The sequence below is a fragment of the Sceloporus occidentalis genome, unplaced genomic scaffold, assembly GCF_023333645.1.
Source record: "Sceloporus occidentalis isolate IW3139 unplaced genomic scaffold, rSceOcc1.0.p SCAF_4, whole genome shotgun sequence".
In the NCBI taxonomy this organism is placed as follows: Eukaryota; Metazoa; Chordata; class Lepidosauria; order Squamata; family Phrynosomatidae; genus Sceloporus; species Sceloporus occidentalis.
In genome coordinates this window covers 162,297,747-162,311,341 of record NW_028316984.1, presented here as the reverse complement: position 1 = coordinate 162,311,341, position 13,595 = coordinate 162,297,747, and the positions used below count along the sequence as shown (strand labels likewise).

At 37.3% G+C, this 13,595-nt stretch overlaps 1 protein-coding gene across 8 annotated transcripts in view; it reads right to left on the bottom strand.

The window, feature by feature from the left end:
• MIA2 (MIA SH3 domain ER export factor 2) overlaps nucleotides 1–13,595 on the bottom strand; it is a 102,525-nt gene that overhangs the window by 45,753 nt on the left and 43,177 nt on the right. For 7 of the 8 annotated variants that reach the window (XR_016280994.1, XR_016280995.1, XM_089522157.1 and 4 more), the window contains 9 exons: nucleotides 11,890–12,013; nucleotides 11,111–11,157; nucleotides 10,309–10,399; nucleotides 8,760–8,898; nucleotides 6,958–7,059; nucleotides 6,049–6,109; nucleotides 4,799–4,834; nucleotides 2,157–2,224; nucleotides 879–961 (listed from right to left, as the gene is read on the bottom strand). Coding sequence is in view for 6 of the 8 variants with exons in the window: in XM_089522157.1 (XP_089378283.1) it covers nucleotides 879–961; nucleotides 2,157–2,224; nucleotides 4,799–4,834; nucleotides 6,049–6,109; nucleotides 6,958–7,059; nucleotides 8,760–8,898; nucleotides 10,309–10,399; nucleotides 11,111–11,157; nucleotides 11,890–12,013 (751 nt within the window). In the remaining 2 variants the exon portion in view is untranslated. Of the gene's footprint in view, nucleotides 1–878; nucleotides 962–2,156; nucleotides 2,225–4,798; nucleotides 4,835–5,833; nucleotides 5,896–6,048; nucleotides 6,110–6,957; nucleotides 7,060–8,759; nucleotides 8,899–10,308; nucleotides 10,400–11,110; nucleotides 11,158–11,889; nucleotides 12,014–13,595 lie in introns of those variants that run through there. The other variant, XM_089522163.1, reaches the window with a different exon arrangement.

The window sequence follows — 13,595 nt, the reverse complement described above, 5'->3', positions numbered from 1 at the left end:
AACTGGTTGCCTTTATTCGGAGTTCTTGAATAATAGTTAAAGAAGTCACTTTTAAGTAATCTTCAAGGAATGCTTCAGATATTTATTTGAGAAAAAGGGAAGGTTGCATTGGGAATTAACACATTATATGCTGTTTGGGCTATAATTCAATTACATGCAGATAATTTTCAAATATATAAACAGTCAGCTATGCTTCAAACAGTGGTCCAAAACACACTGCAGAAATAATCCAGTTTGACCCTGCTTTAACTGCCCTGGCTCAGTGCTAGGGAATCCTAGGGATTATAGTTTATTGTGGCACCAGAACTCTCTGAAAGAGAAGGCTGAATGTTTCACAAAACTACAATTCACAGAATCCCTAGCATTGAACCAGGGTAGTTAAAGTGGTCTTGAACTGGATTATTTCTGTTGTGTGCTTTGAACCAGTATTTCATTAAGTGTAATCAAGATCTGTATACAGTAGGGCCTCTGCATTTGCTGGGGTTATGAATGCAGGATCCCTATGAAAGTGGAAAAACCACAAATTTAAAAAAAATGATTTTTTTACTTGACAGAACCTCTCTCTAGGAATCTCTAGGTCCTGCAGCGCAACTTTATGGTCAACTTCCACCAAAGGTTGACCACTGAATCACACTGGAAGACCTATAAATGCCTAGAGAAGTGTTCTATCTAGGAATCTCTAGGTCCTCCAGTATGACTCTATGATCAACCTCTGCTAGAAATCGGGTGGACCATAGAGATTTCTAGATATTAATGAAATGCTGAAGGTCCAAGAGATTTCTAGATAGAACATATTAATCAAATCCGCAAAAGTAAAAAATGTAGAGGGCCAACTATATATTGTAAATAACATGTATATATTTAATAAGGTTATTTACCTCTGCCAAATGGTCTAACTGGAACATCAAGAGCATAAGGATCTTTTTCCAAAAGATCGCATTTAAATTCTGCTTCTGTTAATCTGAAAGAAAGTACAACATTTTAATATCCCCTGTATTTCTTTTAATACAACTGTTGATCAGCTAATGCAAGAAGTAAAGTTGATTGAAACAACTCACAAGTACTAATGATTAAATCAGATATGTTTAAATAAAATATAAATAGCTTGATCCAAAGGTTTGCAGTGCCAAAGATAAATACACACTTGGAATGCAATACAGCTATTACCACAGCATCTCATCTTGTGACAGAACTGGGCTGGATCCAGAGAAGCACAAATAATAAAAGCAATAGGGTTTTTTTCTTCTTCAGGTAGCCACTTGTGTCCCCAACTTACAAATTATAAAGATACAGCAGGGGACATGGTAGGGAAGGCTTTATCAGATGAGGGAAAGGAATCAGTTTATCGTATGAGGGAGGAGGGATAGCGGTTTTTAGAATTTTTAACTGTATCTTGTTTTATTGTTGTAACCCGCTTGGATTCCAAGTGATTAAGCAGAATATAAATAATAATTATTATTATTAATCAGTAGACTTCACAGCAGGGAGGTGTGTGCAAAATATGTCCCTTCTGCTTGCACAAAGGAGCTTCTGGATCCCAGCCCTTTTACCTATACTGCATTCAGATACTCAACTGTACATCTGTTCAGAATGACCCTTAACAAAGCCAAATTCACTTCATATGCTAACATTTTAGCATTCAGTGATTTAATCAATGCTTTGTTATGAATGACCAAAACTAAAACAAAAAATCATTAATCAATTTATCCTCAGATCCTAAATAAGTTTAGGAAGAAACTGGTCAACAGTTTAATGAGAAATTATTTTTGCACTCACTGTGGTTATTATTGCAACATTATTCACCTTTATAAACCTTACTGTTAACTTTGATTCTACAAGACCAACATATTTGCAAGACGTAAAAAAGAATAGCTTGTTCCTATGCAGATTACTGTTAATATCTTAGGCCAGCCAGGCCCAATCTGCAGTATAACATCTCAGCAAAAATTCCATTAGAATCCATTATTGTCACTGCAAGTGGACAAAGACACTCAATGATACTTTGACAGATATGAAATCATCAAGCTAATTTATTTATTTAATTTAGCCAACACATGGATAATATTGAACCCAGACCTCATATAGCAACAGAACAATAACACTAAAGAAACAAATCACAAAATCATGCTTTTTGGCATGAAAACATATATATTTACTTTTGTCTATTGTGCAAATTTTCTTTTCTTAAATCATTGAGATGTCTTTCAGCTGCACGGGCTGTAAGCTGTAAAAAAGAAGAAACCCTAATCAAATGCTATCATTTCTTAAAATACAAAGTACATGTCTGTAAGCTTTTTATTCATAGGCTAAAGCAAGAGTCTGTTAGAAGGCCAAGCCTCAGCTTAATGATACAAAAGGTCAAGAACATACCACCAAATTAACATACTGCAACTAAAGCATCGTAGATGATAATACATGATGAAAAACTGTGAATGTAAGCCTGGCTTTAAGTATTCTTTTGCCTGCTTTTTTAAAATCACTAGTCATCTGCACTTTAACTTCATTATGGCGTCGACAATCAAACATATAAATATGTCCACAATCAACAGCATATATAATCCACTAGGAAAAGGGGGATTTTAATAAATAATAATAATAATAATAGGTTTTATTTATGTTTTCCCGCCTCTCCCGACGGATCGAAGCAGAATTACAATCAAAATGTACAAATCAGCAATACAGCAGTAATTCTAATAACAATTTAAAATCATAATATAAACAATATTCTATTTAAAAACATTTAATACAATATACAAACATCCTGAAATAGACTTCTATTCGAGAGGTGGAATTCTTTATAGAAAATCAGAGGGGTATGCTTGCCGGAAGAGATAAGTTTTCAAAGCCTTCTTAAAGGCATCCAAGGTAGAAATGAGTTGGATCTCTTCTGGGAGATTGTTCCAATGCGTGGGGGCCATAGCTGTATATGCTCTTTGGCGAGTAGTTGTTAATCTCACCTTGGGATGCTCAAGTTAATTCTTCCCAGTTGTTCTGAGAGTGCAGGGCGGATTATGTAGGGAGAGGCGTTCCCTCAAGTAACTCGGGCCCAAGCCATGTAGGGCTTTAATGGTAATAACCAATACTTTGTGTATTGGGCCCGGAAGCTAATTGGCAGCCAGTGTAGAGATTTTAATACAGGTGTTATGTGGTCTGACCTTGAGGTTCCAGTGACCACTTTGGCTGCTGCATTTTGGACTAGCTGAAGCTTCCAAACTTGGTACAAAGGTAGCCCCATGTAGAGTGCATTGCAGAAATCTAAACGAGATTACCAGTGCGTGTACTACAGTTTCAAGGTCCTTTCGGTCCAGGTAAGGACGCAGTTGGCATATCAGCCGAAGCTGGTACCAAGCACTCCTGGCCATCGCATCCACTTGAGATGATAACTGTAAAGATGAATCCAGGAGTACTCCCAAACTGCGAACTTTGTCCTTTAGGGGAAGTGTGACCCCATCCAGCATTAGCATATGCCCAGACAGAATAGCTATGCAATGCTAACAACCACCCAGTTCATGGGGCAGTACTGTTGAAAACAATAGGCCACTCACTTATGAGGATTAGCAGGAAAGCATAGTACAAAACTAGCCATACCAGCTGGAACCTCTCTCTCTGTAACTTCTAGTTTAGTGCTATCACAAAAGTAATTCAATTGAGAAGGAAAAGCTATATGGGCAAACTCTCAGATTCCTTTTGTGTGGATCTCTAAAGAAAACTAGAGTGACATAGAATAGTGGAATGAGAGGGATGGTGTTTTATTTTGTTCTTGACTAGAAGGTTTGTTGTACAATAACACTGTGTTCCATTAACTGCAGTGCTATTATTATAACAGGACAGTCTGATTATCATTACAAAAAAGCAACAGAGAGCACCCTGAGCATTTATTAAACTGACATTGAAACAAAGCCAGATGAGATTAAAGGATTTATTTTTACAAGAAAAGACTCTGAAAGATATGATTCACAAGGGAATGTGTACGCTATATGCAGCAGTACTCAAAGTGGTGATTCATGGACTGGTGCCAGTCATTGAGCCATCTGCTGCCAGTCCCTGGAGTTTCCAGAAAAGAAGTAAACAACTGTAGCCAATGGGCAAAAGCATAATACCAGTCCCTAAAAATTGAAGGGGAAAAAAAAAACCACCACTTGTCCCCCAAATCAGATAGGTTTTAAGAAACATTTAAGAACCTGTATCACCCATGGGCACATGCTGGTGGTGAGGCTGCTTCTTAATAGAAATTTGCACGTTTGTGACAGAGTTATCTAGATTTGCTGCTTTTTATGTCAGTAAATATTTTTTACTGGCACTAAATTAAGATGACCAGGTCAATAAACCTCCAGTTCTGTAATAAGGGCTGATAATAATGAGGGCTGTGGAAAGACTGTTTCCTGCCTCCATTCTTGCTCTGCCTTGAAACAGTTCCTTCTGAAATGCCCCTGAACATCACTTGGAGCCCTGCAAGTGGATTCTATGCAGTTACCAAGGACAGATGATCAAAAGTACCAGTACATTAGAGACAATTTTGTCAAATTAAAACAGCAAAAAATGTTTCTGTAAACTGAAGAAACTACTATTTTTCGAACAGATGGAAAAGGGGGAAGCAGCATCCCTGTGCTCATTTGGATTTGCAGCCACCTCTGAAGAATCACCCAAAATTGCTTCTCAGTTCCCCCAGCTGAAGAGCTACACTGGGAGTTGTTGGGTTTAAATAAGCAGTTTATATGTTCTTTTGGAGCAGTTAAAGTGCAGAGGGGCAAATGTGCATCCCAGAAAAATCTAGGCCACACAGACATGTGCAACTTACCCAGTTATCATGAGCTTTCTTCTCATGTGACATAATCTATTAAACAGAATTTAGCCATTAGTTCAAAGGCACACTTCTCTCTTTTTTAAAAAAAAGTTCAACAGTACATTAACAATACTGGAAAAATGCAATGGCACATTTCATTCCCCCCCCCCTTTCTATTCTCTTTCTGTTATGCTCCCTGTATTTTACTGTTTGTCCACTTCATGATGCTCTCTTGACCGCCTCACTGCATACACCCACATCTCTTACTTAACCCCTTCTTTTCACCTAGGCCACAGGTTTCTGCACACCATGTTGTCCCTTTTTTTCTCTGTGCTTTTCTCTCTCATTCTCACATTTTTATTCTGTGTCTTTTTTCTCTTTACCCTTGTCTCTTCTCCACACACATTAAGGGAAAAGGAAACTAAGCTTGGAAAGGTACTTCTAAAATGTAATTAGTTGTAGATACTGTTACAACTGCACAGTGTTACAGCTTATATAACTCAGCGAGTCACCTTAAGTCACAGCTAACTTAAAAGCAAATAACAAAAATAACAAAAAGGGCCCTGAAAAATAACCAGATACTGTTATAAGGACATATGATTAAAAGTAATGCTTTACTTTCCCATATCTCAAAGTAATTTTCTGCCTTATAGTACAAAGTAAGTGAAATTATGTTTCATTAAGTTAGAATCATAATGTAACTGATCATACTTTTGTTACTGGAAAAAGAGAAATTACATCTAATGCATTATTTGTAACCAACTGTTTTGAGGATCTGGGAGGAAAGCACATGTAGTGACACAGTTCTTCCAGCACCAGTTTTGCTGCACAGGGGCAAGCTCTGAATGCCTCCATAAGGAGCAGGGAAAAGTTGCTAAAATCTGGCATACTTTGATAAAATACAAATACATAGCATATTGAATATCAAATATGTGACAAAGTCAATAAATAAGTCTGAAAGGCTGTAGTGCATAATTGCGCTGTATAATTAATTTAAGTTGTAATGTCAGTAGAAAATAATAGCCAAGGTTGTAATGCTATTTACACTTATCTGGAAGCAATTTCGTTGATTTCTATGGTTCTGTACTTCTTACTAGGATCATACTGTAATACTGAAATGTATTTTGAAATAAATCAAACTAAAATCAATGGGAATATATGTAGAAGCTAGATAATTTCAAGCCAGCAGCTTTATCAAACCTGGAAGTCAACTATAACATCCCAAGGTACATGAAGTGCCAGTTAAAAAAGCAATATATATATACCTGGTTCTGGTAAGAGCGAACAGTTCTTTCCAGTTCTTCTTCTAAATCTTTTGCCTGCTGTCTATAAATAAATAAATGCAAAACAAGGATAATTTTGCACAAACAGATGATATTAGCATCATGTCTTACCATGAAATTTCAACAGTATGTCATTTTTTAAAAATATAATGGCAAAAAATATTATTATGCATGCTGTAATCTCTTCCCTTTTGTCACCCTGACTGAAAACCCTACTGCCGTGAAGGAGAAAGGACTAGAACAGGATGGAGTCACTCTTGTCCCTGCTACGAAAGCTCAACAGTCTGCTTTAGGTGAAATGGCTCTGCCTGCGAAGCAGGTAGGAAAGGTAAACACTGAAGATTTACCTTTATGCACAAGAAAAAACACTCCCAATACCCAACACTAGGTATCCAGCTCTCCGCTGGCACCGAAGATTCACAAGCTTTTAAACTACCTGTAACACTCTAGTGAGGGAAGGGTTTGTAGGCTGGATCTAGAGAAGCAGATGTCCGTGCACGTGTCATAGAACCTTCTTGGTCCTCCTCTCAACAGCATGCCTCTAACTGTTTTTTAGGATTCAACAGAAGAAGCGAAAGCAACATGAGGAAATCGGTACAATTTATGGGGTTGCTTTGAAGAGATAGAAGTGCCTTCCCATCATGCAAAGTACCAATTGAATCCATATTGCAAAGTTTATTGAGTAACTTCACAGTTCCCTGGTGCATGTTCCCAGGTTACTCCTGCAACTTTACTGGAAAGAACCTGGGGATAGGGTCGTGCTAAATGGGAGTACTTAATCTTTACTATATCCCATCATCTGTGGTTTTCCCCACAACTTTTAGTTGTTCAGACCCATTCTTGAATTTCATGGATTCAATAAATGAAAATACCAACTTAAACTATGATTACCGATAAATATTTAGTTCTTCAGCAGCATGAATGATCTTCTCATCTACTTTGGAAAGTTTTTCTTCTTTTTGCAAACGCTCTTTTTCTTCTACAGTCAACTTCCTTTTAAAAAGAATTTAGCCACTGATTAGCCACAACTTAGGCACTTTTAATTTTTTTACTGAAAATCATAACCACAAAAATCTGAGGCTATCTTCATCTTAGTGGCAGGAAGCTCAATAGGAAGCCTACTCCTGTACCACTCTGACCAACCATAACAAAAAGAGACTGGCAAGGCCAATCAAAAGCATAAGGATAAAATAAAAGATAAAGCTGCAAAAATCTCCAGCATTTCTTTTGTGGGCATCCTGGCTGTGATCTCCTCCTTTTCATTTTGTCACTGGACCATGCTATATAATAATATGGCCCAAGAATAAGGCTTCTCCTGCACATCTTGTATAAAACAGAATGAAAAACAGTGGAGCAGTGTAAGGAGATAAATCCTGGTGTGAACATTCCAGGAAAATAAGGAGCCCTGGTGGCACAGTGGTTAAATGCTTGTACTGCAGCCACTAGGTTGTGAGTTTGATCTCAGCGCTCCAAGGAGACTCAGCCTTCCATCCTTTCACAGGTCAGTAAAATGAGTACCCAGCTTGTAAACCTCTTAGGGAGTGCTGAGTTCACTGAGAAGCAGTCTAGAAATGTAAATGCTATACTATTTCTTGGAGTGAGAGTAATGAAAGGGGAAATCTGACCTTGAACAATGACAGTAAAGTTTGGATGTTTGTCCTTCAGAAATAAAGGGAAGCTTACCATATGCTAGCTAGCTTCTCAGTCAAAAGGAATATTGAAAGGGGAAAAAAGACAGAGACTCAACTGCAGAAGGGGAAAAAACCCTTTCTTTAGAAGATGAGCAAGAAAAATGTGTTGGACTTACCATAAGTAATCTCCTTTTCAAAACGACAAGAAAAACTGAGGTCTAAATTAGCCCTAGATGACATTAATTAATGAGCCCTTGTGCAAAAAGGAGAAACAATAAAGCTAATTATACTGTGGGCCCTTGGCGTCTGCTGGGGTTTGGTTCCAGGATGTGGACACCAAAATCTGTGGATGCTCAAGTTCCACGGTATACAATGGCATATTAAAATGGTGTATTTTAAATAAAATGGCAAAAGCAAAGTTTGCTTTTTAGAATTTATGTTTTTGCATATTTTCAAGCAGTGGGTGCTTGAATCCGTGGATAGGGAGAGCCACTCTATTATCATCTGATTCCTCTACTTTGAGGCTTTGTTCACTTCCCCCCTCTCCCCATCTACAAACAAATATTTTATTTCCTCAAGGGGAGAAATTTTGCAAGCCAGCACAAAGAAAAAGGGTTAACTGATGTTCTTGGCATGCTTCTTGGAAATTTTCTTTGGGTGGGGGCAACTACTATGAGGAAGCAGTGATGAGCACAAGGCAATCATGTGGTGGGAAAGGGGGCTATAGGCAACCACAACGTCCTTTTTTGTGATGGTGCCTATCTCAAAAATATATATTTTACATAATAAAAATCATTCCCAAGAAGCCAGGATCACAATAGAGTAAGCAAGTATTTGAATCATACAGCAAAATTATAAAAAGTTTTGAGAAGGCAAGATTGGGCAGTAAGATCCCTGTGCCAGTACAGAAATGTAAATTAGTGAAGTAACATGTTAGATTCAGTTTACATGTAAAATACTCCAACTGTTTGTAATATCTAAAATACAGAGTCTGTTGAATCATGAAATTAAGCAATTAATGATTAACTATTGATGAAACAATGAATCTACTGCTACCAATACCTGTGAAGGTTCATTTCATTTTCCTGATACAGCTCTGATATAACTTTAAGCTTTTGCTGAAGCTTCTGAACTTCATTTTCAAAATGTGCGTTTTCAGACTGCAATACGCCATGTTCCTTTTGCAAACATTCAATGCGTTCTGTTACACAGAGATAACATTACAGCATCCAGTAATTTAAACGCATACATAAAAGAAAAATCATGTTGAAAACTGAAAATACATTGAGTCTTCCAGATTCATGGGTTCTGGATCCATGAATTCAAATGAACACGGATTATCCTATATTATTAAATGGGGGTGACGTGAATGCAGACACATTGAAATGTACACATTCACATTGCTACCATTTAATATGAGGCATGATCATCTACAGTTTTTTCATCCATATCCTCATGGATCTGAAGGGCTCACAATGGCTACATTTTTCTCACAGAAAAGAAACAGATTGTCTGGTTTGACTGAGGGGTTGTTCGCATGGACCAGAAGGCCCGTGTCCCCCCCAGCATCTTATTATCCAGGGCAAAACCCCAGGCCTAGGATCTGACTGGATCCTGGCAGACCGGACACATATCTGGCCCAATCCTGTGGTAAACAGCCTTCAGCCCTGATCAATTTGACCTCTGGTTTGCCATGGCATTTCCTAGAAAATCTGAATCAAACTCTGGCTGTTTAAAAGGCCCCCACGCTCCTTCCCTGCATGTCATCACTCCTACTGAGAATCCCCCCCCCCCATTGCTGCATCTGATGCAAGAACGGGGTGCTGCCAGGGTCTGCATCTCCGCATCAGATGCAGCAATAAGGAGCTACTCAGTAGGAGCAATGGCACGGCAAGCTATGGAGAGCGCATCAGTAGCAGGTCCCAGGGCAGTGCAGGGATGGGCATGTCACCCCAGCCCCTGAATCAGAGTAGTTTTAAAACTTCATGATGATCTTATAAATTCAGATAGCTTTGGAGAGTGTTTTTGTTTATTTTTCTAATGTGATGTGCTTATATATGTCAAAAATGCTTGGAAAATTCTACAAAGGAAAACACATTCTTTTTTCTTCCTTTCTTTTTTACTTCCACATAGAATTTAGGACTAAAGTTTGGGAGAAATATGTTTGAATATCAGCTTTGGGGAGGGAGACAGCAAAAGGCACCAGACATGTTACTTTTAATAATGATGCCGCACACAAGTGTGCTAAGGTCATTCAACTAAGAAGTTCAAATAGCAGTCAATAAAATAATAGCAATGATAATAGGTACATATCCACTTTTGTCCCTATCTCTATTCAAAAAAAATTCCTTAAAAAAATCAAAAATGACGGGATGAGGGTAGCAACAGAGAACAGCTGCACAGTGCAACAGCTAAGTAGGGCTTAACAATTTATGTATCATATCAAGATGTCTCTGCTCAATGATTAATCGCAACTCATGTAGTGTTTTTTCTAATTAGCTGAAATGGTTAAGTACCTATTTTCTTAAAATATGAATTAATTTCATCTTCTCACTTCATTCATTTAAAAAAAAACTACAGTATTTAAAATTATAAAAACATTTGAAATTACCTGCAAGTTCTTCTTTTGCTTTCTTTTCATCAGTTAATTTTGAATATATTTGATTTCTTTCTGTTTCCATGGATTTTAAACAAGCATTCAGCTACATTAAAGAGAAAAAATACAAACAATTTAAGATCATAATTGATAGACTGACTACTGATGTTATGTTTCCATGTGTATAATAAGTTTTCAGTTAATTCTGGGTCATCTTTTGATACAACAGTAACTACCTAGTGTTAGGGGAAATCCAGGCATCATTCTACAATTATATGAGAATATCATGTCAGAATTAGCACACGTAATCAAAAAGCCATTGGCTTGTATCCAGTCTTCTTGTGAAAATAATTCAATTCACAAGACCCTCAATCCAAGAAAGAAATGTTATGATTCTCCTCCTCACTTGCAACACCATAAAATCCTGAATGCTGAGAAACTTCCTTGGTGACATAGGGAGAAGTGAGGCAAAAATCACCTCCAATCTGCTTGCCAGAATAACCCTCCCACAAAATGTACATCTTTTTGATAAGCAGAGCACTTCTGTTCTCAGAAGAGCAGCTATGGATCCAACCCACACAAGTCTGAACCATGGGGTTTGGAAGGGAAAAAGCCTAATTTTGTTATTTTTTAAAATGTATTTATTAATGTTGCCCATCAATGTAAAAATATTCCCAAGGCAGCTAACAACATATATGAGGCGTTCATACACTGAATAGGCATGCTAGTAAAACAGAAGATGTGCAAGATTTTCTTCTTTTGATTATCTTCTCTATAGCTTTTTAAGACAGTAAAAACAAACACTGACATTAGTTACCTTTGCAGCATAAATCAGTTTCTTTATGGTTCGTTTTTCTTGATCATCTGATAAAATGAACAAAGAGAGGAGGGAAGAAAAAACAGTAAATCACCAAAACCCGCACAAAACCCCACTCTTGGTATTATACAAAGAATTTGTTACTTGTAAATATTAAAGATACATTTCCAAAATCTCAATTAAAAAACATGAAGCAGCAGCAAGAGTGGAGAAGAGAGAACACCATTCACCTGATTAACCTTCAGAGCAGCATTCTTATTTCTGAAATGGATTTGGTATGCTTAGTCAATTCAACGAGAGGCTGCATCCACACTGCAGAAATAATCTAGGTTGACACCATTTTAATGACCATGGCTGAATGCTAAGGAATTCTGGGAATGATGCCAGAATACAGCCAGAGACATCCTCCTCAGGATTAAAGCCCTTGAACTTTTTGTGTAGGCCGCTTATCCACAAGCTAAGGACCAGAATGAGTAGAGTTGTCAAACAAGTTTGTGTTCTGATGAGTTATGCAAGGGTGGGGGGTGAACTGTTTTAAGGAAGTGGGTTTTGTTATTTTAAAAAGGAAGCTTGATAATATTCATTTTGAACATGCCTTGGTAGCACTGAGAGATGCACACCTAAAGCTTAGGTGAAAACCAATGCTATGGTCTTGTTTGAATTCTCTTTTTTTTTAGACAAGGACGTATTTACAAAGAAAGCAAGCTCCACTACTAGAATTTGAAAAACCTTAATCTCTCTTTTCTTCTTGCTTACATAATAGATAGGTCAGCAGTTACCTAAATGTTCTCCATTTTCTCTTTCACATTTTATGTCATTCTCCCAGTGACTGTCTTCAACACCATCATGTTCTCCTATGGCACTGCTCCAGTCCTTCATTTCCAACAAACACTCAGTCAGTGACTATGTAGTGTTGAAAAAGGAAACAAACAAACAAAACAAAAAATCAGGAATGAATCTTTTACTTTATTTACATTTTTACTGCACATAAAGTGATTTCAAGATTTTATTAATTTAAGATCAAATTAACCTATTTCATATTTAAAACTACATCAAGCATTTTGCATGAAATTTGGCTACCCCAAATTTCTTCTTGAATGTAAAAAACTGGGTTGTTATTTTAGAACTGCATGCACTTATTTGGGCAGTAAGACCTCTCACAAAGTCAGTAAAACCAGAATTGCAGAACTTAGAGCATACTTAAAACAGCCATTTCTTCCCCTCACAAAGATATTCAAGTGGAACCCCAAGTACCCAAAGGCAGGGGAACCACCCTTCCCCACACCCAGCATTCCAAATCTATGTTTGACCAGTAGATTCCTTGATCTTTAAGAACCACTTATATTTCTGTGAAAACTTGCTAGAACATGCCCATTAAGAACTTTGGAAGGTGATGACAGATTTCTTAAGAAATGAAAGATATTTATGATCCTATTTTGTTCACCTGAAAGTATATAACTTCTTCATAGATTAAGTCACTATTCATATACAGTCTTTTAGAAGAGGAAATGACAGAATCCTAGAATATACAAATAGAGAGCACCATATCTCAGCTGTTTTAAAAGGGGTTCAGCATTGCACCAAACATGCCAAACCTTGTCACTCTTTTCTCCAACTTTGGAGTAGTGCAAGTGGCTGCCTTGGAAATCAAGGAAGCTATAGAGCAAACACAGCACCACGCAGTCTCATCAAGACTAGAAAGAGGCATTTGTATTTCTCAAAGATAATGGCATGAACTATGCAGTTGCTTCACTAGGGTTGATGTCATCTCCTCCACTGACCTCCTCCCCTACCACATGATACAGAATCCATACAAATTAGCATATAATGTGGCATTTAATGTAATTAAAATAATTACAATATACCAGTTAAAATATACACAAAGTCAACATCAAAATTGAATTAAACTATTAACAATATTACTACAGTAATGTTTTTGTATTATGTTACTGATAAATTGTAAATCCTGTATATAACTGAATGTAAGAGCAACAGCTGTGATGCAAAACAACTAGCAAAATTAAAATTCTACTTTTAAATTACAATAGCATGCACATAGCCTAAATGTATTTATGTAAACATAGACCCCATACAGACAGACCAAAATAAAGCTGCTTTGGGTTACTTTGGAGGTATGCTGTTTAAATGATGTATGTGTACTAAGAGTCCAAAAGTTGCACCAAAGCTGTGCTCCAGTCCTTAGTATTGGATCGTGGCTTTGGCGCGGCTTCCGGACTCTTAGTATGCATGCATCATTTAAACAGCATAACTCCAAAGTGACCTGAAGCAGCTTTACTTTGGCCTGTCTGTATGGGGCTATATTTTCATGTGGTAAAAGATGATGTTTTTAATGGAAAAGAATAAAAAAAAATCATTTAAACAATTTTTTTAAAAAACTGGGACCTCTCCTTTCTCCTCCCACTGAGCCTCACACCACTCATACCATTTCTTCAGCATTTTAAAGGGACACAGGCGAATATTACAG